At 42.2% G+C, this 25,916-nt stretch overlaps 1 protein-coding gene across 1 annotated transcript in view; it reads right to left on the reverse strand.

Annotated features, from left to right (window-relative positions):
* LOC108791708 (transmembrane channel-like protein 1) overlaps nucleotides 1–20,676 on the reverse strand; it is a 44,192-nt gene extending 23,516 nt beyond the window's left edge. The window contains exons 1-8 of the mRNA XM_018562266.1: nucleotides 20,553–20,676; nucleotides 18,891–18,917; nucleotides 16,906–17,164; nucleotides 13,149–13,283; nucleotides 12,535–12,625; nucleotides 9,059–9,140; nucleotides 5,855–5,961; nucleotides 5,606–5,704 (exon numbers count right to left, since the gene is read on the reverse strand). Coding sequence (XP_018417768.1) covers nucleotides 5,606–5,704; nucleotides 5,855–5,961; nucleotides 9,059–9,140; nucleotides 12,535–12,625; nucleotides 13,149–13,283; nucleotides 16,906–17,164; nucleotides 18,891–18,917; nucleotides 20,553–20,592 — 840 coding nt within the window. The 5' untranslated portion in view covers nucleotides 20,593–20,676. The remainder of the gene's footprint in view (nucleotides 1–5,605; nucleotides 5,705–5,854; nucleotides 5,962–9,058; nucleotides 9,141–12,534; nucleotides 12,626–13,148; nucleotides 13,284–16,905; nucleotides 17,165–18,890; nucleotides 18,918–20,552) is intronic.
* Nucleotides 20,677–25,916: the final 5,240 nt, after the last annotated feature.

A 25,916-nucleotide genomic window follows, 5' to 3' on the forward strand; every position in this document is an offset into this window, starting at 1 on the left:
AAGAAACCAGTATTTAAAACACAGCTTTTTCAATTATATAAAGCGAGTTTAAAAAAATAGTTGGCAGTCAATGATTAAAGCTGAGCTCCAGGCAGATGTAAAAAAACAAAAACATTTAATACAGTCAAGTATTAAAGAATAACTCCAGGAATTTTTTTATTAACCCTTGCAATGGGGCTTCGTCCGTACTGTGAGGATTAAGTGCACGTTTGTGTCTAGGTTAAAAAAAAATTATACTTGCCGGCTTTTTCTTAGACTGGTCCTTCCAGTGTCTCTCCCCCTCCTCTGCAGCGGTCTAAGGTAGGGATGAATAGATACCATTTTTTTTAGTATTGAGTACGATTACCAATATTTTTTTATCAGTAGTTGCCAATACCGAGTACCAGTATTGGCATCCCAAGCTTGGGCCTTGCTTCCTGTCCAATCAGGAAGCCAGCCGGCTTGTCATGAAGCCAGAATGCCTCCCAGTGTCGCTAGGCAGCGTGACATTGAGTTTTTAGCCAATCAGGAAGCTGTGAGGTGGGTCATGACCTGTTGTTCAGCTTACTGGTTAGTCAGGAAGACAGACTGCCTCGCAGTGTCAGTAGGCAGTGTGAAGACGGCTTCCTAGCCAATCAGGAAGCCGGGAGGCTTCCCTCTGACTGGCAGTTCCGGTATCAGGGTAAGTATTGGAGCATTTGGGCAAGTACGAGTACTTGCCCAAATGCTGAGTATCGCCACTGATACCAATACCATTACCAGATACGGAGGAGACAGGCTTGAGGGGGAGCACTGTGACAGCGTGCTGGCTCTGAGCTTTCGGTAAGTATAGCTTTGTTATTTTTCTCCCTAGACACAAATTAGCACTTAACCCTTGCAGTGCGGGGCTAGCCCCACTGCAAGGGTTAATAAAAAGTTTTCATGGAGTTTTTTTTTTTTAAATAAAAAAAATATGTATTTTTAAATGTAACTAGTTAATCTTTGTAAATATGTAATAATGTCTTTTTTTGCCTCCTTTTTTTCCTCTGTACATCAGGACTAGGAAGTGTCCTATTGCCTAACTGTAGTAGATAAGTTAGGTCACCCACTTGGCTGTGGTATCTAGCAGGGCTGTGTAGCTGGCAAAACGTTTGGCAGCGAAATTAGCTTACATATATGTATTTCTGTTAAGTATTTAGCCAGCTGCATGATGTTTAGCTTAAATTTATGAGAATGTTGCCTTTGAGTATGAGATCTTTGCTGACAATTCTCTCAATATATTGCAAATGAGAGACGTTATTTGTTTTATCAGTGTGTTCAGTAATAAAATATCTGTAATTGTTTAAATGTGCACATGAACAGCATACCATCAAAACTGCACAAATATGGTTTCCTTAAATAAATGGAGCAAGACTAAAAGGAGTACTGCGTTGTCTTCCATGTACAGTAAATCCACCTTTGTTCTGTTGTTAGATTGCAAAGTCACACAAAACATTTAGCTTTTTAAGTGAACTGTCTTGTGGTTATATAGGGCCGCCGACACAGGGGTACAGGCAGCACTCCTGTGCCTGGCCCAGGCCCCATCATGTCAGCAGGGCGACCTGAGCCAGCACAGGCTGCCTCTAGGGGAGGAGGATGGTCCTGCCCAGTTTCCATAGTAACCAGTTGATGGACAGGTTCCTCCCCTCCTTCCATAAAAGTGTCCGGGCCCCAAGCAGGGAAGGAGGAGAGAAGCCGGTCTATGAACTAGTTACCATGGCAAGTGGGCGGGGCCATCCGCTGAGCAGGCCAATCAGGGTCTCGCCTGCTCGTCCTGAGGCTCCACCCACCCTGTGATTAGGCTCCACCTCCACATTGCTCACAGTCCTTGGTGTCTCAGTTAGCAGGAGCTGGAGTCCTGCACTGAGATAACCTACACTGTGTGAGCAGCTTAGAAGAAAGGGGGGGGGGGGGTGCACAGTGTAAGAAAAAGTATTGAGTGTGCAGAAGTTATAGTGTTGCAACCCTCTTCCAACACTGTTAACTTCTCCACCCTATGCATCCCTTTTCTTACACTGCTCACCTCTGCACCCCCTGCCACAGATGGTGCAAAGTGTGAGCAGAGTAGGAAGAGGGATGATGGTGAACAGAGTAGGAAGAGGCATGCAGGGAGTGCAGAGGTGAGCAGAATAGGAAGAGTGATGCAGAAGCTGCAGAGGTGAGCAGACTAGGAATAGGGATGTAGGGGCGGCAGAGATGAGAAGAGTAGGACTATTGATGCAGGGGGTGCAGAGGTGAGCAGAATAGAAAGTGGGGTGCAGAGATGAGCAGTATAGGAAGAGGGATACTGGTGAGCAGAGTGTTAAGAGGGATGCAGGAAATTGCAGAGGTGAACAGAATTGGAAGAGTGATGCAGGAGCAGCAGAGGTGAGCAGAGTAGGAAGAGGGATGCAGGGGCTGCAGAAGTGAGCAGAGTAGGACTAGGGATGCAGGGGGTGTAGAGACGAGCAGAGTGGAAGCATAGAGTGCAGAGTTGAGCAGAACAGGGTTGCAGGAAGTGCAGAGGTGGGCAGTTTAAAAGAAGGTTTCAGAGGGTGCACCAGTAACGAGTGTTGGAAAAGGGGGGCAGAGGTGAACCCGGGTGCTGGGGGTGTGTGCTCGTTGTGTCTTGAAACCTACATGTCAGACTATTGGGAAATACAAGTGTCAACGCAGAGACCAGAGTGACAGCATGGGTGAGTGGTGGAGACCTGGACTGAAGGACACACATGTAGCACTGCATGCAATGAACAGATGTGTCACCTGCCTAGTGCCTGCCATATATACAGGTACCCCTAGGTTTGCACTGGTTCTGTTTGCGCCCTTTCAAAATCGTGCCCTTTTTGGCCGGTCATTTGATCGCCATTTAAACAACAGCGCCACCTAGTGTATCCTTAAGAATACGCAGGGGTATGCTATACAATTGCAGGTGGCTAGAATACAACAGTATATACAGTACTGTGCAGAGTCTCTGGCAGCTAAATCAGTGCACAGGTGGAGGATCGCGGCTCAATCAAAAAACTGTGGACACCTACAGAGGCACACTTGGAGGTATGGTGGTGTAATACTCTACCCCCTTCTTATGGAGCTCAATTAAGGATCTCAGGGCACAGCCCACTCTGATAAGGAAGTGGTTCAGGCTGGGGATACTGCTATAACCCTCTTAGGTGTGGTGAGGGGGCGCAGCTCCCACAAACATCATTTACCACTGAAACAATAAAAGGAGTTACCAGTGTATTTCCGCATACAAGGTAATCAATACAGTACCCACAAGTAAGGGTTAATTTATAGCTCAGCACAACTATGAATATGAACCCCTGTATTCAATTGCCTGGGGATAGGTGCACATATACACAGTGTGAGTCCTGTTATAAGCAGTTGTATTGGAGGTTGTAATATATAGTGGAACCAGCAGATGGCGATACTGTACAACTGCACAATGATCACAGTGCCTGTAATCCGGATACTTGCGGTTTGAGATGTCTCTGAGCAGTGCAGTCTTGCCAGACTTTGAGCGAGGTAAGCAGTGGGGATCCGATTCCTTCACTCCTGTGAAGGGTCACGATAGTAACCGGCAGGTTGTGGTAGTTCAGTTGGCGGGTAGGAGAGCAATTGCTCAACGTACAGTCTCCATTGACTGAACGCCGAGCAAATCAATCTCCCTCGCTTTTAACGAGGGAGCCGGCGGCCGTGGGCGGAGCTACACTCGGCGGCCGGGGAGCGTGACGTCACTCCATGACGTCTTAGCTGGAGGAGGGCCCGGGATCTGCGGGCCAGATGCTGCTGCTGAGAACGTCCCTGACAGGTGGTGCACACATGGAGATGCGCTGGTGGCACAGGGCTGCACATTGAGATATACACAGCCACATAGAGACATGCTGGAGGCACAGGAGGTACACTTGGAGCTACAGAAGAGCACAGGGTGTGTACTTGGAGATATGGAGGAGCACAGGGGGTACACTTGGAGGTATGGAGGAGCGCAGAGGTACACTTGGAGATATGGAGGAGCACAGGGGGTATACTTGGAGATATGGAGGAGCACAGGGGTACATTTGGAGATATGGAGGTGCATAGGGGTACACTTGAAGATATGTAGGAGCACGGAGGTACCCTTGGAGATAGGGAGGAGAACAGGGGTACACTTGGAGATATGGAGGCACGCAGAAGTTAATTTGGAGATATGGAGACACTAGAGGCACAGGGGTTCCCTTGAAGCATTCATAACATTCATTTCAAAGCTTTAAATATAGTGTACTATGTCACTTATGTCATTTTTGAGAGAGGCCTGGAACTTAACTCCCTCACTTCCCATTGACTTACATATTATACTGGGTTTCAATTTACATCGGTTTCTATTTACAACCATTCCTTCTGTCACCTAACCCTGGCATAAATTGAGGGTTACCTGGTATTTATTAATCTACCTTGTAATGATAGCATCACTGCTAGGTAGATCAAGACATACATGGCAGGCATAAGGCATGCGGAAAAAAAAGTGTATGCTCATACAGTAAATGTATGGGAATACATATATCACATTCCAATGTGTATATATAAATATAAATAAAAAGCATGGAAATGCAGAACATGTAGTTCAATACTTTTATTGTATTTTCAATTGTGTGCCTTAAAGTGGAAGTAAAGTGTGTTTTTAAAAAATTGCTGATGGGCAGTTTTTGATAGCAAAGACTGTGTAAGTCTCTTCTACCAAAAAAAAACTTCTACCTGCCTATCAGGAATTTTTTTTTTCAGTGCACATACCCAGCATGCTGGAACGAAGTAACTCCCATATGGAGGAGTTACATCATGCCCGCCGGCCAATCAAAGAACAGGGAAGACGACCGGGAGAAGATGGCAGTGCCGGCGATGGAGGGGAGATGTGACAGCAATGTGGGAAGTATGAAAAAGTAATCGCCCGCACACCAAGGTCCCATGAATTGACGTCAGATACACATGGCATCACAAGCATAAAGCAATGTTTCCGAACCTAACATGGCCCTTTCATCAGGCAAAAAGTGACGATGATAAAGGGACCATGTTAGGTTCTGAAATGTTGCTTTATGCTTGTGATGCCATGTGTATGCGATGTCAATAAAAGGAGGGATTGATGCATGGGACCTTGGTGCTTGGGTGATTATTTCTTTATACTTGGATCTGTGCGGCGCCATCAGGTTCTCACCCAGCACCCTTCCAGTATATTACTAAGGGATTCCAGTCTGGAGTGCAATGGGAAACTTGTGAATTAGCAATGTAAAAAGGGATTGCCTGAAAGTAAGTCGGCCATAATGTGCTAATATGCTACGCATACAAACACATTATTGCAATCACCTCTGGAGCACTTTTTTTTAATATCCACTTTACTTCCGCTATAAGGAAGGTTTTGGAAGTAAACTACTGGGCCTTAGTCTCACTAACGAAAAACTTCTGCTCTATTCCTCCTGCACTTTAGAGCGCAATGCAGCATCTCACTGTGCGCTACTTAGTCAGGAGGGGGTTCCAAGATTTCTAATAGTGGCCCTGTGGGTGACCACTTTCATATACATAATCTTATTCTAAACAAAGTCTAGCAATGTAGGTTTGTATTTGTATCATTCACCTCCAAATAAAGCTTTCAAAAAAAATTTCTTACACTAAAATCATATAATGTGGCAAAATTCATAGCTGAGTGTTGTTCGGCTCTTGGGACTGTTTTCCGTGAAATTGAACCATGTGGTTTGCCCATCAATGCCTACAAAATAAAAATATATGTGTAGTCATATCTGTGAGCATATACAAACAACCAAACACTTGAATTTTTGTCTTTCTTTAAAAAATCCCATTAGAAAGAAACTAGTATCTCAAATTTATAATATTCAAAATCTAAATAAGTGAGCATTACCTCAGGTATCATGACTAGGCCAAATGTCAATCCAAAAAGTATCATATTTATTCCATACATCCAACGAAGAAATATAAAATAAGAAGCAACCGAAGAGCCAAAGTGACCTGCCAATGGAGAAATGTGATTGTAGTTTTCCTTTAGTTGAAAAATGATAGCTCTTTTTCAACATGCAAGGCAGTACAAAATGATGAATAATAAAATGAATATTATGATGATGATGATGATGATGATGATGATGATGATGATGATAACAATAATAATTATAAATAATAACATCCTGTTTCCTTTTTATATTTGTCATATGAATTTAGATAACTGTATGGAATCTGAAACAGATGGCAGAAGATCCTACAGCTAGGGAAGATGATGCAACATACAGGGGGAAGTAGAAGGAACTAGATATTCAGTAGTGCTGCAGTTCTAACAAGATTCCCTAGTTATAGACCTCAGATACCAAAAACCAGGAGCCATTGGAAATGCTTTATAGTGCAGGAAGTTACACAATTTCCTCTTTTACAGAGACTGCTTCTCTCCTATCTGTTCCTGGATTCAGTATCTGGGTTTACAGATAATGTTGCTGGGTTACAGGGGCAATGTGATACCACAACCCCTCTGTCAATCCTCCCAAAGATTTTTTTTGAACTATAGTTAGTGTTTTTTTTAGGTATTGCTAGAATAGTTTCAATAAAAAAAAAAATAACTATTAAAATGTATACATAAAAACAACACATGAGTCATATTAATAATGCATGTTCAAACAATGATTCTAACTAAAAAGTTGTTATTTTCTTGAGATTTACTGTTTGTTAGACATGTGCACCAGCAAAAAATGTGTTTAGTTTAGTTTAGTTTAAAAAAAAAAAAAAAAATTTGTTTAGTTTAGTTTCGTTTTTCGGGTCCGAAATTAAATTAGTTTCGGATGCTGCCGAAATGCGCTTATAAAAAAAAAAAAGCTGCACACGCTGTGGCCTGGACTAGAACCTGCAACCTTATCAATGGCAAGCCTGTCCTTTAACCACTACTCTATAGCCTCTGTACTTTAACCATAGAAGCATTTGATATATATGAATGCAATATGTAGCATTCATTCACATGGGGGGGGGTGGCATCTGGGTGCCCCCTTATTTAAAGGGGTACCCCGATGCAAATAAGTCCCCTTGCCCGCAGACCCCCACAACCACCGGGTCAGGGTTGTGGGGAAGAGGCCCTTGTCCCCATCGGCATGGGGACACCCTCCCAATGCCGAGGGCACGTGGCCTGGTAAGGCGCAGGGAGGGGGGCGCTCGATCGTCCCCCCCCTTTCCTGCCCTGCCGGGCCTGTGCTCGGATCAAGGGTCTGGGAGGACTGTTAGGGGGGACCCCACGTTTTCCCTCCTAACATTCCCTCCTAACATTCCTACCAGACCTAAAGGGTCTGGTATGAATTGGGGGGAAACCTCACGCTTTTTTTTTTTCATTTTCTGCAGTCTGTAAAAAAAAAAAAATTAATTAACGGAATTCGTCCAATAGCAAAATGAGAAATTACATTTAGGTCAATAGGAGAATGCCAATTCAAAAGCAAAGAAAAAAAAATCTTTACCCACTACCTTACCCGGGACTAGAACCTGCGACCTTAACAATGGCAAACCTGTCCCTTGCCCTCTACGCCATTGCTTCTGTACTTTAACCATAGAACTGTTGGAGAAGGTAACTGTTGTATTTTTTTTTTCCTAATGTCGTTTTGCTGCAACGAAATTCGTTTAATAACAGATTTTCGGGAAATCGGGAATTTCGGATTCGTTTGCATTCGGCTAAGCTTTAATTCGGAATTCCGATGCATCCGAATCTCAGAAAATCCGTCCAAAACGAATTTTCGGAACGAACCGAATCGCACATGTCTACTGTTTTTTCATGTGTTCCACTTGCGGTTTGACATGTTTCACTCTATTGCTTCATCAGGAACCACGAGTAGGTTCATTGACACATGCAAAAAAAATTTCATTTAGCCATCAATCTGAGAGGGAGCATATCTCATCCTGCCACTGAGTGCTGGTTGGGGGGACCTATTGACAGAAAACTTCCACCTAAACACCAATAATATAAATATCTACCGCTAAAGTTCCTATATTTGTTAGTCCACATAGCAAAGAATTCCTATGTCTGTTTGTCTACAGATGGAATGAATGCAACTCTAAACTGTTTGTTAACAATCCTCAGGTTTGCTGATGTCAGTACCGAATTTCCTTTCTCTTTGTATATCCAAGCCGAGATATAAGTATCTTGATATCAGAGAGATGAAAATCGCTTGAGAGATTAGCGGTGAGTGAGTCTCTCCTGTTATGATGCATTTCTTGGTGGAACTGTTCTATTACCCTTTTCACTAATCCCTGCTTCTCATAATACATAATTTTCTGAATTTACTGAATCTAAGTCACAAATGTTGATATTATATTCATTTTGTGTACCTGTTTGTAGGTAAGCATTTACGTACTAAGCAGTTAAGACACATACAGTACAAAAGGTACTTTTTTCTCCAGAAAAGGAGGAAAAGACAGTAAAACCTAGATGGCCATCCAACTACCACCCACCAATATTTTTCAACATGTTTGTAGAAATGGCAGTTGTAACACACCTCCTCCAATTAAATTATTTTTATGCCTAAGAGTAGCTACCTAGGCAGACTCTAAAACCTATTCCTCCCAGTACGTAGACCCTAACACTTAAATTCTAAACTGTTAACCTGCTTATTAAGATGTAACCTTAAGCCTTAACTAATATTTTTCTTAACCATTAACCTACTCTCTCTTACTGAACTATTAGACTATCACATTACCCACTGACCCTTCATTCTAACCCTTTCACTTAATTCAAAACTAAATAAACTTCTGCAACAGGATACGTCTTTTGTCTCCAGCTTGAAGCATCAACTCTGAAAGCAAGCAGTTCCCTGCCAGGTTTGAACAGTGATACATTCTCAAAATTAAATAGTAAATACATTATTACAGGGATTACAGACATGTTTTCATATCTAAGCAGAAATCATAAGATTGGAAAAACTACATTTACCCTGTTAGTACTTAAACTACCCTTACCCTGTTCTATACAAGAATTATTATATTAGAGTGTTTCTCAATGTAAGAAGAATTGATAGTACTCATTAGTGACAGAGCAATTCAGCCCATCCATACTGTATAAGGCATTTAAAGTAAATTAAAATCTTACTTTCAATCTCTTTAATTTTCATTTCCCATGGTATACAGGCAGTTTTGAAATTTTCAAAATCTCGCTGGAATTTCATCCATTTCTAAGGAAAAATATAAATGTTAATGATAGTGAGTTGAACTAATTGTTGCGTCAGTTATATTTTGTGAAGTGCATGCCTTTACAGTAATTTGTAATTGTAACACTTTCAGGTATTTCAGGTATTGGTAAAAAAATGCATGGAGATTCGGGTACTGGCCTGGAGGACATGTATCAATGCAAAAAACACTTTAAAAAAAATACCGTTATTAAAGGAGCCATGGTTTTAACATCCCTTAAAGGGAAACAATAAAAATGAAAAATTCCTTTAAATATCGTGCCCTGGGGGTCCCCTTCAACTGCCTGTAAAGTGGCACATCTGTACAATGTATAGCATCTGCTGCAGCAAAACTAACATTTCTAAAGAAAAAAATGACTTTTTTTTCCCCCAAAGCGTGCGATTGCCCCTCCCACCCTTTAGGTCTGGTATAAATTTTAAGAGGGACCCCAAGTTACAATTAGAAAAAAAATGTGTGGGGTTCCCCCTCAAAGTCATAGCAGGCCCATGATGAGGTGAACATGAACTTACTAGGTTAAAGCTAGGTATAAACATGCAAAAGTGGTCAAATGTGTAGACACAACACAAAGATCAAAATATCTTTATGTTGATTAGAGATAAGCAAATTTCTTGTGTATTACTTTCAACCATTCCATAATGTAGTGATGAATGGGACAGGGGCTGTTTTTTCAGATAAAGATCTATTTTGATTTATAAGTTACATTTTTATTGACAAAGATTTTTCAAATAAGAACATACAAAGAAAGAAACTAATAAAAGACAGATTTTGAGAAGCATCAAAACAAATGCTTACACAGCAATGTACATCAGTATTAGATACCGAGTAAACCAAAAAAAGGTTCATACTGTATAGAAAGTAATATATAAAACGTAAGTAGAACCAATCCCCTAGTCGTAGACAGGCAGCAAATTTAAAAAAAGACAAATATAAAGATGCAAAAGTAAACATCTCTATACAAAAAACACAGTTAACAACCACAGTATGAGGAGAGATAAATATTAAGAGTAAATAGCTCTACACGACAAGAAAAGAGTCTAGAAAATGAGAGAGAAAGAGAAAATAAAGAGAGGAAAAAGAGGAGAAAAAAAAATAGAACACGAAAAAGAAGTAGAGGAAGGGGAGCAAGAGGAAAACAGTTTTCCCATCCAAATAGCAATCTTTCAGGATTCCATCAATTGCCTGTATTCATCAGATTTGCGGAACTCAAACCAGTAAAACCATGTAGTGGAGAACCTCTCCACAGTCCCCTTTATAGAGCTAGTGACATCCTCCATATGTTTAATGTCGGTAACCTGCTGGAGCCATTGTGAAGACTGTTTCCACAGTCTGGGTAAAGTGCACCCCCAGGTCCCATTCCCACCCCTCGAGGAAGGGCAGAGGTAGATTAAGGTCTGGGAGAAGCAATAGCTTGTAACTGAAGGAATAGAGTTTTGGGTAGTGGACCTGTCTTATAACATTCCTGCTCAAAAAAGGATAGTGGTCTAGTGAACAAACTTGGAGGAGGGAGGGAAGACAGGTATTAAGACAATTGATGAAGTCTCAAAAAGCCCAAAGCAGCCAATGAAGGGTCAGAGGAGGGTTCGGAGAAAGAAGGCCAAGCAGAACCTCGTAAAAAATGGAAAGCCCTAAACTTGTCCTGTCGTTCGCATAAGAAGCAACTTTGTGATGACCGTCCTTCGTCCATAAACCTTGAATATCCGTGTGGACCCTGATAGTGCGGAGGAGGGGTTCCTGGGTCAGGACAAAGATAAAAGGGGGCAACCCTGTCTGCTCCCATTTGAGATCCGACAAGAAGTCATTGACACATACTGTAGTTTAACTGAAGGGACAGAATAAAGTAATGTAATCCAAGAAAGCATATAGTGCCCCAGGCCAATATGCTCCAAGGTGAGGTGTATAAAAGACCAGTCAACCCTATCAAAGGCCTTCTCAGCTACTGTAGAAAAAAGGAAACAAGGTAAGCCCTCCGACAGGGCCGAGTGGATAAGATTAAGCTCCCTTGTTGTGTTGTCCCACGCCTCTCGATGTCAAACCCTGATTGGTCCGGATGAATTAATTAGGAAAGATAAGGAAAGAGGTAAAGCAACAACACCTTGTCAAATAATTTGATATCCACATTGAGGAGGGAGATACATACATACATACATACATGTGACACACATACAGTGACAGGTCCTCTTTATGGAGACATCAGGGGTCTTTAGGACCCCTAATTACACCTAGAGACCCTGAAAGAAGCTGATGAAGCAAAGACCTGCTTCACCAGATTCTCTCTGGCTTCTGTAGCCAGAGAATGACAGCTGAATGTGGAAGTGATGTAATATATATCACTCCTGCATTCAGAAAATGGGGAGGAGATCAGAGGGAGATTGTGGGCTGATCTTCCTGCAATCGCCGTTCACAGAGTCGCCGTGCTGGTCCTGGGCCTGCACTGGGCACAGCGGAGCCCGGAATCGTGGGGGGTGGAGGGGGGTGCACAGAGAGGCACAAAATACAAGCAATGTATGTATACAGCCATTGCTGGCTGTTTCAAATGACAGTTTCCCACACGTGCGTGAGCAAGTAAACAATGTTTTAAAACGTTCAACCGCATCCATGAAGCTCCTGTCCGGCTGTTTATATACAATGGCCAGATTAAATGCACAAAATATAACTAGATATTAAAATTTGATAGGTTAACAAAAACAACGGAGATTGTTGATACAGGAAATATCACATTCCCTTAGGAAGCAGGAAGGATTTTTTTCCACCTGTTGGAGCACATTAAACCATCCTTTATAGGGTTTTTTTTGCCTATTCTCTGGATCAACTGTGGGTAACTGTGGGGATAGGGTTCTGTTTATGGAAGGTTTTTTTCTCTAACTTGTGTCTTTTTTCAACATGACTGACTACACTGAGTGGCCAGACTTTTATGACCACCTGACGTTTGTAGGCAAATTAGCTATAATTAGCTATAATTTCGCGCTGAAGTTGCTAGAGGGCCAGAGCATTATAAATAGGGAGAGTCACGAGGCGGCCCAACGAAGTCATCTCGTGGAGTCATCTCACGGCCAAACGAAGTACTGATGGGGTGGTCATAATAATCTGGCCACTCAGTGTATGTTACTATGTCAAACTGGCTAAAATTCATGATCACACTGGATATCGACAAATCTGCCGCATACAGTTTAAATCTCAGTCTGTATAAATCAGTTAACGTATTTCTATTTATGAAAGCTTTTTTCCATAAACCTTTAAATACTAATTACTCAAGCATGTATGTTTACTGGAGGAGGGAAAACTGAAAGATAACTGATTCCCCCCTCCCCTGATTTAAGTTACCTTTTAAGTAACTGAAATGTGAAAAACAAAAAGCGTGGCAAAATAAAACAAACTTACTTTAAGCATCATGACTTTATACGCATACAACTTTTTTCCTTTTCCCTTTCCAAGTGCTCCTTCAAACTTCTCCACAAACTGCTGAGCTTCCCTACAATTTTGGAAACATAATTTATTCCACAACTGTAGATACTACAAAAAAATAGGAAGCAAAGTTTGTAAAATGTCTGCATTTAGCAATGACTTAAAACTGAACTCTAAAATAACTAAATATATTCTATATACAAGAGTCATGTGTATTCTTACTTAAATTTTGGTGTGCGTTGTGTATTTCTCCAGATCTGTGCAATAATCCAGTGTGAAACCTTGCCTCTGTGCAGCAACCTGTAATAAAGACCAGTCACTGCTGCTCTCTCCTTGTGCAAGGTGACTGGTTTTGTATCCGCCCTAGTTTTCTGCAGGTAGCTTGTAATGGGTGGGCCTTCCACAGATCTGCTCTCTGCACAGTCTATATATAGCACAGTAATGATGCCACTGTTACTTAATATCTGGATTGAAAATGTTTTTGTGCCCGGAGTTTAGCTTTAACATAAAATATCAGAAGCCATGTAGCCACCATTCCTCAATATTAACTACTTAACATCAGTGTAATTGACCCTGTTGTTTAGTCTTACTTTAACACTTCCAACTTTTGCTTCATTTTCCAAGGCTTGTTTCTTATAGTTGCAATTAGTTTCTTTTTTTCTTCTACAGCTTCCTTTAATTTATCTAGTTCCTCATCTGTGATAGAATCTTCCTCTTCATCAGACCTATAAAAACATTTTTTTTTTAAACAATTAGGTTAAAAGCTATCTTGTATAACTTATTTATATGGTTTCCAACAGAATTAGAAGCCTGAATATGGTCACAACCGTATTTGGTCAATGATATCACCCAGAAACCCTGCTGCTGTGTTGACATTCCAGTGGCACTGCGGCATTGTCATTTAAGATGGGAGTAGTGATAGTAGCTTATCATGACAGGACCAACTCATGAGGATAGACATGGATCTACATTGCCCAATGACATTATTGATGTTGAATTTACATTGGGGGACATTGTTTTTTTTAATAAAGGACTTTACTATGGTGTGGATGCTTTTATTTACTATTTACTATTTTTTTTGTGAATGAGTAACAAGGGGTACTCTTACTTATTTACCTGGGGCATTAAACCCCCACCCAACAGAGCTCTTAAACCCTACCTTTGCATGGGGACAAGCTGTCTTGCAAGAACAAGTATGCAAGTCCAACAGTGTTAATAATAGAACAGGTTTATAAACAACAATACAGACAACAACAATTGGAATGTATATACAGTTGTGTGAAAAAGTGTTGGCCCCCTTCCTGATTTTTCATTGTTTTGCACGTTTTTCACACTTTCATGTTTCAGATCATCAAAACAATTTTAATATTAGTCAAAGATAACACAAGTAAACACAACATGCAGGTTTTTATTATTAAGGGAAAACAAAATCCAAACCCACATAGCCCTGTGTGATAAAGTGTTTGCCCCCCCCCCCCTGTTAAAACATAACTTAACTCTGGTTTATCACACCTGAGTTCAATTTCTCTAGCCACACCTGTTCGCAATCAAGAAATCACTTAAATACGATCCAAAGAAATCCAGGAACAAATGAGAAAGACTGATCTATCAGTCTGGAAAAGGTTATAAAGCCATTTCTAAAGCTTTGGGACTCCAGCGAACCACAGTGAGAGCCATTATCCACAAATGGTGAAAACATGGAATAGCGGTGAACCTTCCCAGGAGTGGGCGACCAACCAAAATTACCCCAAGAGCGCAGCGACGACTCATCCAAGAGGTCACAAAATACTCCACAACAACATCCAAAGAACTGCAGGCCTCACTTGCCTCAGTTCAGGTCAGTGTTCATGACTCCACCATAAGAAAGAGACTGGGCAAAAATGGCCTGCATGGCAGAGTTCCAAGATGAAAACCGCTGCTGAGCAAAAAGAACATAGAAGCTCTTCTCCGTTATGCCAGAAAACATCTTGATGATCCCCAAGACGTTTGGTGGTGGTAGTGTGATGGTCTGGGGCTGTTTTGCTGCTTCAGGACCTGGAAGACTTGCTGTGATAAATGGAACCATGAATTCTGCTGTCTATCAAAAAATCCTGAAGGATAATGTGCGACCATCTGTTCGTGACCTCAAGCTGAAGCGAACTTGGGTTCTTCAGCAGGACAATGATCCAAAACACACCAGCAAGTCTACCTCTGAATGGCTGAAGAAAAACAAAATGAAGACTTTGGAGTGGCCTAGTCAAAGTCCTGACCTGAATCCTATTGAAATGCTGTGGCATGACCTTAAAAAGGCGGTCCATGCTCGAAAACCTTCCAATGTGGCTGAATTACAACAATTCTAAAAAGATGAGTGGACCAAAATTCCTGCACAGCACTGTAACAGACTCATTGCAAGTTATCGCAAACGCTTGATTGCAGTTCTTGCAGCTAAGTGTGGCCCAACCAGTTATTAGGTTTAGGGGGCAAACACTTTTTTGCACTTTTTTTTTTGGTTTGGATTTTGTTTTCCCTTAATAATAAAAACCTTCCTTTAAAAACTGCATGTTGTGTTTACTTGTGTTATCTTTGACTAATATTTAAATTTGTTTGATGATCTGAAACATTAAAGTGTGACAAACGTGCAAAACAATGAAAAATCAGGAAGGGGGCCAACACTTTTTCACACAACTGTATGTGTATATCTTCAACCCTGGATTGTCTTGTTGAGAGCAGCCTCAAAGAAGCAATTATCATGTTCTGAACAACCTTCTGAATATTTGAATCCAGCACCTCACCTGTACTTTTCTCAGATCTCAGGCACATCTTTGATATTTGTGAAGACAAGGAAGCGTTGCTGCCCCCCCCCTTGCAAGGTAACCTTCCAATGTTGAGGGCATGTGGTCTTGTATGGTTCAGGAGAGAGGGTGCATGCTTCCTTCCTTCCCCCCTCCTGATCAGCCATGCTGCATCGCTGAATAAGGGTATTTTATGAACTTTTAGAGGGAACCATTTTTCCTCCCTGTTGGTGCCATGAAGCACAGCTCCTGCACTTGCTACACTTGCCTGAAGTAAGTGAAAAATTGTGCACCAGCCATCATGTACTGGAGCACAGGGAGAAAGGCTTAGCAGTAAAATGCAGGGGACTTATATGTTAATGGTATGTCAGGTAATATGTGCCTTATGCTTAAGAATCCAGCTCCACTGTGGCTGCTATAGTCGGGTTGTCATACAGGAGCTGTGGAGGGATTAATTGAAAGCCAAGTAAATATAGCTATGAAAAGAAAATCGAAAGAAAAGGGGCCACTGTAGAAGTGGGTGGCGAAGGTGACAACAGAGAGGGAGATAAGATGCCACACAGGGAAGTGGAACATTTATAGTAGAGCAGATAAATGAGCAGTGGAATAAAGCAGAAAATAAAGTGTTGCATGCTCCCTTGGGGTGTAAAGCCTAATGTGTGCAAGAATCAACCTGTAACTTTGATGGGAAAAAATAAAGGCTCTTCTCTTTTGAAGTAAGAAACTAAGTAACTGCAGAGCCTTGGTTCTCAACTGGTGGGTCGTGACTCAAAAGTGGGTCGCGACCATGTTTTCAGTGGGTCGCCATTTGCCTTCCACTTTTCTGTGTGAGAGGCCCCTCTGCCATTCAAAATACGCTGTCCGGTGCCAGGTATCAGCTTGAGGTAGGATGAGATGGAGCTTTGTGGCCGTGAGGGAGCTCCATCCATATGAGCATTGTTTTCAGCTCCCTCACATGTCCTAGATAGGTGCCATGGTGATATCACATTCTGGCTCCTGGCTCCTCTACAGGGCATGCAAAGGAGCTTTAAAAGCAATGGACATATTAATGGAGCTCTGTCACAGCACAGCAGCCCACACTGGACCCCAGGCTGAGGATCCACTCCAGTTCTCATAAAGTAGGCAGACTGGGTGTATCTTAAAAAAAAAAAAAACTAAAAGAAATGTTGGATTGTGTGGGTGTGTCAGATTATGTTAGTGTTTTTGAGGGCCCGTTCACACTAGTACAGTGCATTCATTGCATTAATTGCATAGTGCCGTGCGATTAATGCACTGTACCACGCAATTGCAGCTACCGTGCATTCTGTTGTGGGTGGTGTGTTGTGTTGCCATTCATTTGAATGGTGCCCCAAATGTCCCTCCCACCCACAGGTCGTATGCCCGCCCTGGAACGTGCGGTACCCAATGCTGTGCGTTACATTGCAGTGCGACTTCGGTCATGACTTAATGAACAAGGACAAATGTGGGTCCTGAGGTTACACAGGTTGAGAACCACTGCTGTAGAGTATGCATAAATCCCTATATGATTTCTACATAAAATATATTGTAAACTCTGAAGTCAGATGTCAAAGGTTACCCATCACCATCCTTTTTCTTCTTGTCCTTCTTAGTATTATCCTTTGCTTTTTTATTGGCTGCTCCAGGTCCCTTCTTTCCTCTTTTTCCTCTCTTGCCTGTAGGAGGGCTCTCTCCCTCTTCTTCATTCTCTTCATTAGGGGCATTTGCACCCTCATCATCAGTTTCTGCCAACCAAGGTTTCATGTTTGGTATTCTCCAGTTCTTCTCTCGACGCTTTGGAGGGAGATCTTCCTCATCCTCAGAGCATTCTGTTTCCCCTTAGGCATACAAAATACATAGTAATCTCTTATCCAATCTATACAAACTGTTTTTGACTCATCTATGCCAGATAGCTTACTTGCTTTGTGACATCCTTCCGGATTTCTCATTCGCGGCTTAATTTGGCCTTCTACCCTATTTCTACTCCCCACGGCCTGCTCCTTTAACTATGCTACTTTCTGCTGCCTGCCTAGTATGTCTACCTGTTGCCAAACCTGACTTGTCCTTTGACCTTGTATCTGTCACTGATTCAATACCCTGCTGTCCCTTTGTTGCTGATTCTATTCTGACCACACTTCTTCTCTGTTACCTCTTGTCCACAACTTCCTGATTACTGTGTCACTCTCATTTCCATTGCCAGTGCTCTCGAGTTACAGTGGACCTGTTAACACATCACAAGCACCTGGCCTTCTGCCACCTGTCATGTGGATGCCTGGACTGGAGGTGTAAGTCAGGCTGCACTCTTCATCTCTGACTTCCCCCTGGTATGTGATAATAAATTGAAACAAAATCTATTTTGATACCCCTATAACCCCCTGCTGTTTTCAGAGAAGACCTTATGAGGTTTTAGTCCAACCTTTTAAGCAATTTGAGCTACAGTAGCTCTTCTACGGGATCGGTCTACACAGGCCAGCCTTAGCTCCCTACATGCATTAATGAGCCTTGGCCGCCCATGACCCTGTCACTGGTCCACCATTTTTCCTTCCTTGAACAACTTTCTGTAGGTTCTGACCACTGCGGACTGGGATAATCCTACAAGAGCTGAAGTTCTGGAGCTGTTCCGACCCAGTCATCTAGCCATCACAATTTGGCCCTTGTCAAAGTCGCTCAAATCCTTACGCTTGCCCATTTTTTCTGCTTCCAAAACAACCTCAGGGACAAAACGTTCACGTGCTGCCTAATATTTCACACACACACCAGGTGCCATTGTAATGAGATAATCAATGTTATTCACTTCACCTGTCAGTGGTCATAATGTTATGGCTAATCAGTGTAGACAGGCTAAGACATCTGCTACTAAAAATGCTATATACCTGTTTCACAAGATGATCTATTAGCTTTTAAGGTTGATTAAAGTTGAGAGTTTAGATTTCCACAGAGTTTTGTTGGTGATCTGGAGATTTCTGAGGAATGCTTCAAAGTAAATGGGAATGGCAAAACTGAGGGCTTTTTGGTGAGTTTTTTTTAGAGTACAATAGACTTTAAGTGGCTCCTGAGGGTTATAGAAACTCTATTCACCTATCTTAAGTCACAAAGCAGGAATGTCTAGGTTCTGAGAAATTTAGCATCATCATTGTTCCTATCACATGTTCATGTACTTCAGAAAAGACATTGAGACCCTTTAAACATTCATATACATATGTGCGTTATCCTGCCATTTTAGAGTTAAATAATTCTTAGTTTCATTCTTGTTTAGGAAATTAGGGAAAAGTATGGTAAAAACACATATTTAGCATGGATAGGGCAATCGGATATATTCCTCTCATTCAGCATGCGGGTTGAACGAGAAATAACTATTCATGTAGTCTCCACCACAGCATGAGCAGCTATATGTTAGCATCCTCATTCTTTTACTGATCAGAAAGATAATCCTTCCAGGCCCCTGATGTATAATAAGTGTATAATGCTAGTGCAATAGCAATTGTTCAAAACATTGTTGTGTAATATAGCTGCTGTTCACAGTAAAATAGTTTACATCTATTATAAGTAAAAATGTTTTCTTACCTGCATTTTCATCCACTTCAATTTTTACTGTGAGTGCAAAATAGGTAAATATATCAATTGATAGGTTTTGTGAAAATTGTGTTTTTTATTAAGAGGAAAATATAAAATACACCATTTAAAGCAAAACACAATCATGAAAAAAGAAACAATTTAAGTGTACATGACATGACATCAAAATGGTCAGCATTTCTTAGTATAAACCAGCAGGTGGCATGCAGGAATGCAGGAATAAACACAAAGAATAAGCCTTGGAACAAGTTTATAGGAAAGATAGAGGGCCTATTCTCAGCTATGGAGTTTTCCTACTGATGAGTTCTGCATGAAATTAATAGAAACACATAAAAACACATCAACCTGTGTCAATGCATGTTAACATTAGTGGTCGCATGTTATTAATGTTCATTGTAATGCACTTTATACTGAAGATCATAATACATATCAACATGTTTCCTAATGAAATCAGTTGCAACGCGTCCAGCAAAATGCTAATGTGGATATCAATACTAAATCCTTTGTTCAGGGGAATAAGAAAATTAAGTGAGCATGGGACCCAGGTGAGAAACTGTAGAGACCCTGCAGATACTAAGCTGCAGCAGGGACAGTTCTGGACACCAGTACAGATCAGTCCTAAATGACAGCGAGCTGTGACAATCTTTAGTAAAGGCAAGGCAATAAACTGTTTTTTAAACTTTTTTTTAATTCTCCTTTAAACAACTAGTTATTAAAAAAACCTAACTTCACCTTATTCTTTAAACACAGAGAAAATGTAGTTTACTGAGTGAACATTCTTTATATATATATAAGACCCACAAAATTGGCATTCAATTTCTTCCTACTGACCAGCGAATCATGTAGGAAAAGGACCCCTAGTGTTCACATTGTAGTATACTAAATTAAGCATACATTTTATTGTATGACAAAAGAGGGTTCTGCTTAAATTAAACTTATTTCAATGCCACAGATAAATAAAAATGACAAAAGTTAGTATAGGCATTCAGTAATTCAAAAGTAGACATTTTAGGCATTTAGGCATAAAATATTCTGACCACTATGTTATGCATGCCATTTGCCATCAGTACATTTACTCTACAGAATAAAGAGAATAGACATCATAAAATATTTTAATTCAGAATTCTATTGCTTCAAATGAAATACAGTATATACAAGGCTCTTTTTTTTAAAACACAGGAGCAATATAGTCTATAGTATTTTCGAGACACCATTTATCCATAAAAAGCCAACATACTAAGTTATTGCTGATTTCTACAAAAAGGTCAATTACTGACTGAAAGGCACATCCTTGACAGTAATTGTAAGAAGCACTGTCAAACAGTGAAATGAAAAGAGGGATAGGAGAAACAATATACATATTCAAGACAATGGGTGTTTTTTTTTTAAGGCAGAGCTATACAAATTATGCAAAAGCCCATATCCCCCCCCATAAAAAAATCCCAGTTAGCAAGCATTGTAGCACTTAAACAAGATTTATTTAGTATGCATTACGAGGAATATCTTGAATGATGAATACGGTATCAGTAAACGGATACCACATAATGCATGAGCACAAATTTACAAAAAGAGCAATGTTTAAAGAAACATTCCTAAAGCAATTCAGTTCAGTAAATACAAAGTTAAGAAAGATATCAATGTAAGATTGCATACCATCCTTTTCGGAAGCCACAAGTTTTTGGTGTTTGGGCATCCCTTCTAAAGGTGGATGTTCCTAGTTAGCAACTTTCAGGGGGGGAAAAACGTAAAAAAGTTTTCGGACAGACGTGTTGCACCACAAGCCAGCTATCTTCCAATGAGAGAACTCTGGTACAATGTCACTTGTTGAAATATGAGAAAGGACTAATCTCCCATCTCATTAAGATTTCATGAATGTTTAGTTTATCACTTAGAATTGCTGTGCTAAGGTCAAAAGGGTAAAAAGTTTTGTTAACTTTGCAGGTTCCCAATGAGAAATTAAAATCAGAATTAAGTTAAGCAGGGTAACTAATAAAGAAAGTAACTTGTGGACCTGTAAAATTATTGCTTATACATGTTTTGGCGAGTACTTTGTATAGTAGAGAAAGGTACTGCTGCAAAATTTGTTATACGCGTGGCATCAGCAGTACCAGCAGTACGCACCAGCAGTACACAAACGTTTTAAGGACTACATCTGACTAATGGATATTTAACTGAATTCCTTCAGATAGCATCACATTCAGCTATGTAATTGTGACGTGGATATGTGAGCCTGATGCTTTGAAGGCCTAACAAGTGTACAGTTTGCAGACAGCAGGTGTTTTGCATTGCAGTCAGCAGCAGACTGTCTAGCCATAAGAACAGTCCCCTCTATGCTGCTCATATGAACCTCTAACTGAATGTTATAGGATCTCAGTGAGGACAGATATGAGCCTGATAGACAGTGATCAATTGCACTGATGCTGCCAACAACCTCAAAGAGCAGACAGCCACATACAGCCTGAGACACTGTTCTAGGTGTACACTACTTAAAATAAAGTACGTCATAATGATAGTTTTACCTATCCTGTCCTAAAATGTAGAAAGCATTTATACCCAAACTACAGAAGTAAGTATTTTTCAACTCATTAGTGGCTAATTATTTTATTAAATACACTATGCTCAGTTTTCATTCAATAGACTTCGTGAATCCACTGAAAGTTTATTTTGTGGTAATGCTGTATGGAAATAAAGGAAAACGTAACAACCAGATTCATATCCAATGTAATTTGCCATAGTCTGAAGATATTACCCCAAGTCAACCAATGTCTTGTTTTACCATACTGAAGGAACCACACAATGCAAAGTAGCAACTGGCACACTCTGGATGAGCATTCTTTCAATGTGCAGTTATTTTTTAAGTATTACTACACCTTTATAATGTTAATTATTATCCTGAAATTAGCCACTAGGAGAAGATTGTCAACTTGCTTCTTTTAAACCTTTACAGAGAACAAATAAAAAGCCATTACTGCTTCCAAACAAATCTCACTGAAAATATCCAAATTATATGGAATCTGAACCTGAAGAAAGAACATAAGAAACTACTTTTACAATTAACACATAGTGCAGCACACATATTGCAAATTCCAGAGTGTAGAGGCCAGGAGAGTTTTACATTTAGAGGCATGTAATATACAGAGCGCAGCAGCCATAACTATAAAACACATAGCATATTATACCCCCAGGCAATTTACCCCTCCCCGAAGCAAATATCCCCCCCAAGAAAAAACCCTGCTGCCACTGTAGCGTCCCCCTTCCTTGGTCAGCGCTATCCCAATACAGGATAACACTACTGGTGGCTCTGAAGGGGTGATCTACAGTAAAATGAATAAAGGGTCTCCCTGTTTTTCCTCTATAAGAAACCTCTATTGTGGATCCACAGCACACCAGCACACCTATGGCTTGCTATGGGTTACGGTAGCTCCAATTTCTTCTTGTCTAGGGCTACATTTACTTGCTTCTGCCCATCAGCACTTACCGTCTTTCTGGTGAACGATTGAAGTGAACATAGGCATAGGGATCTGGAGCATTCAACAAATAATGTGGGCATGTGCCCCAGGTGCCCAAAGCTAGTAACGCTAAAACTGTACCCAATCATCACTAATTGAGTTAAGTAAAAATGTTACTTTTTATTCTTTATAATTCTGTGTGAGTGTTTTATTATTTACTAGTATTCTATTGAGAAGCTTCAATTAAAAATGTGTGGGATATTTGTTATATTATTATTATTTCAACATAGGCAAGCTGTTTATAAACCCCCATGACATTATATTTAGAGAAAGTGGCATATCAGTACAGCTATAATCTATCTCCAGTTACGTCGACAGTTATAATGTGTTCTTGTATATGGCCAAGACCTTGTCCCTTTCTTACCAAAGAATTAACATCCGTTGCTAATTCATTAAAAGGTTTTATAAACTGATGTGGTAAGGAGTCCTTTTCCTTGGCTATGAGGGCCCATTTACACTAGATGCAGGGAATTTTTTTTTAGCAACTGAACAACAGCAATCACCTCTAGGGCACATGGAAAACAATTGTTTTCCATGTGCCCTGTTCACACTACAATGCACATGCGATCTGTGGTGCGATGTGAAAAATACAGACATACTGTTTATTTTCACAGCCCACTGGACTGCACCACAACCAGGGGCGGAACGACCGCCATAGCGACCCATGCGGGCGCTATGGGGCCCGCACCAGAGGGGGGCCTGGTCAGGAGCAGGAGGGAGGTTTAGGGGTCCTCAATTTCCGTGCGGCCGCAAGTCAAACACTGCACGGTCGCACGGAACCTAAGGACACTTAACCTGCAATCCTCTCCCCTGCCACAGTGTAGAGCGGGGGAGGGCGGAGTTATCTCCTGCCTGTGCTCGGCTTTAGGAGATTAGAAGAAGCAGCGGAGTGCAAGTGTGATCTGGACTGCTGACAGGTAAGGGGGGTCGGGACAGGGAATGAAGCCTTCATTCTCACATTCATTAAGCTGCAGGAGCCATTAACAATGTCCGCGGCTAATTAATATGCTAATTACGGTATTTGCATAATAATGAGCCATGGTATTCATATGCAAATCCAGTCATGGCTCATTAATATGCAAATCGCCCTTCCCACTCCAAGGCCACTTAATGAGGGGGGTGGGACAGGGGGGAGTCAGGTCCTAAAGTTGCGTAGAGAAAAAAGGGTTACGGCTTGTTCACACCATATACAGTGCGTTTTAGTGCGGTTAACTGCTGGAACGCACTATCACATAAAAAACTCCCCTGTGCGTGCTGGAGCAGGAAGGGGTGTGGTAGTGCACTGATGTCAATGGCACCCCCGCCACGCCCCCCTGCCCGCTGTGGCACATTAGTGCCTTGTTGCGGTCCAGTGCGATCGGAAAAAATCCATACAGTGCATTCCAGCAGCTAACCACACTGGAACACACTGTATATGGTGTGAACAAGCCCTTAGAACTGGCCAGAGGAAGAGAGGTGAGATGCTGTGCATCCACACTGCCCACTCTTTGTACCCGCCCATTGTCATCCTCTCTGTGCACCCTCCCACACTGCCACCCACTGTGTGCACCCACCCACACTGCCACCCACTGTGTGCACCCACCCACACTGCCACCCACTGTGTGCACCCACCCACACTGCCACCCACTGTGTGCACCCACCCACACTGCCACCCACTGTGTGCACCCACCCACACTGCCACCCACTGTGTGCACCCACCCACACTGCCACCCACTGTGTGCACCCACCCACACTGCCACCCACTGTGTGCACCCACCCACACTGCCACCCACTGTGTGCACCCACCCACACTGCCACCCACTGTGTGCACCCACCCACACTGCCACCCACTGTGTGCACCCACCCACACTGCCACCCACTGTGTGCACCCACCCACACTGCCACCCACTGTGTGCACCCACCCACACTGCCACCCACTGTGTGCACCCACCCACACTGCCACCCACTGTGTGTACCCACCCACTCCACCACCCACACTGCACCCACTTTGTAACCCCACTTTTCCCAGCTTCACTGGCGTATCTGTTTTTTTTAGTTGTATTTACACTGCCAAGCCAAAGTGTCAGGGACCCAGAGGGGCCGTTCCTTGTCAGGTTCGCAGGCGCGGGCACCGGGCATGGGTAGCTCCTCCTCCTCCCCCCGGCAGGGCATCTGATGCTGGTGTGGCCAGTGCGCGTGCACAGGTCGCGCGCCGGGTGCGCAGTACGCAAGCCGCATGCGCGGACGAGCGAGCATAGTGCGCGCGCACACCATTCCATGCCACGGGTGCTACTCAGGCTGGGGGAGGACTTCAGCCTTCACCACTCGTCGCCCTCAGCCTTGTGACTGGACTCTGACAGGGGAAGCTTCCTGGTTGCCTTGACAGCCAGGGGGCGGTACTGGGTTCCCTGATTATTTAAAGCTGGTCAGAGCCTTGACTCATTGCTGAGTTATTCTACCTCATGGTGAACACCCAGCTCCCTCCTGTGAACCCGTTGTTTGATTTGACTTCCCGGCTACCGACCCTTTCGCTTGTCCCTTCGACTACGATTTCTGCTGCCTGCCACGACCCGGAACTGGACCTGACTCCCCGATTGGACTATCCTTTTGTACTGCGATTTTTGGACTTTCTTTGTCCCTGCCAAGGGGTTCCACACCTGGCCCGTTACTCCAGCCCTGACACAAAGATATGAGGGAAAGTGGGTTATATTGCACTGTGTAATCCTTCTGTGGTGTGGCAGTTTAATTATAACTTAAAATAACACTGCCACACCAGGGAAGCTGGGGAAAGTGGGGTTACAAATGATGAACCCCTGTGGTATTTTAAAGGAGAACTATGAGGTGAGTGCTTTTCACTCACCTCATAGTTCTAGCCGATCTGTGACAATGAGACTGTCACAGGTCGGCTCAGTAGATCGGAAGGTGAGCGAACACATACCGGCGTTCGCTCACCTCTCGATCCTGTCACGGCTCTCTGCCATGACAGGGGAGGGGCTGGATTCCCCCCTCCCCGCTCCGATCCGCTAGCGCTGACTGGCGGAACGGACAGGGGAGGGGGCGGGTACAGCTGGCTCTGCCTTTAGATAGATCCGCTTCAGCTGCGGCGTCTCAGTCTTGATTAAGACCTTCCTAGTCTCTCCCTATGAAACTATGGCCTACCAAAGATACTTCCATAGTGTGGATTGAGTTTAAACAATTTTTATACCTTTTTATGTGAAATAATACACTATAATTTTGACTTCTAGATTAACACTTGCCCGGTCTTTCCCTCTTAAACTTCAGCCTACTAAAGTTGCCTACATAGTGTGCAATAAGTGTGTACAATTTTTGCAGTTTTGGTATGTGAAATACTACACTATATAGTTAATTTCTTGATTAAAACTTGCCCTCTTAAACTGTGGCCTACTAAAGCTGCATACACAGTGTGTATGGAGTCTGTATAATATTTCTGGCTGTTGTATCTGAAATAATGCACTCTAATTTTAATTTTGTGATAAAATATGCCTGATCTCTCCCTCTTAAATTGTGG

Source organism: Nanorana parkeri, unplaced genomic scaffold (assembly GCF_000935625.1).
Source record: "Nanorana parkeri isolate BGI_ZX_2015 unplaced genomic scaffold, ASM93562v1 scaffold569, whole genome shotgun sequence".
Classification (NCBI taxonomy): domain Eukaryota; kingdom Metazoa; phylum Chordata; class Amphibia; order Anura; family Dicroglossidae; genus Nanorana; species Nanorana parkeri.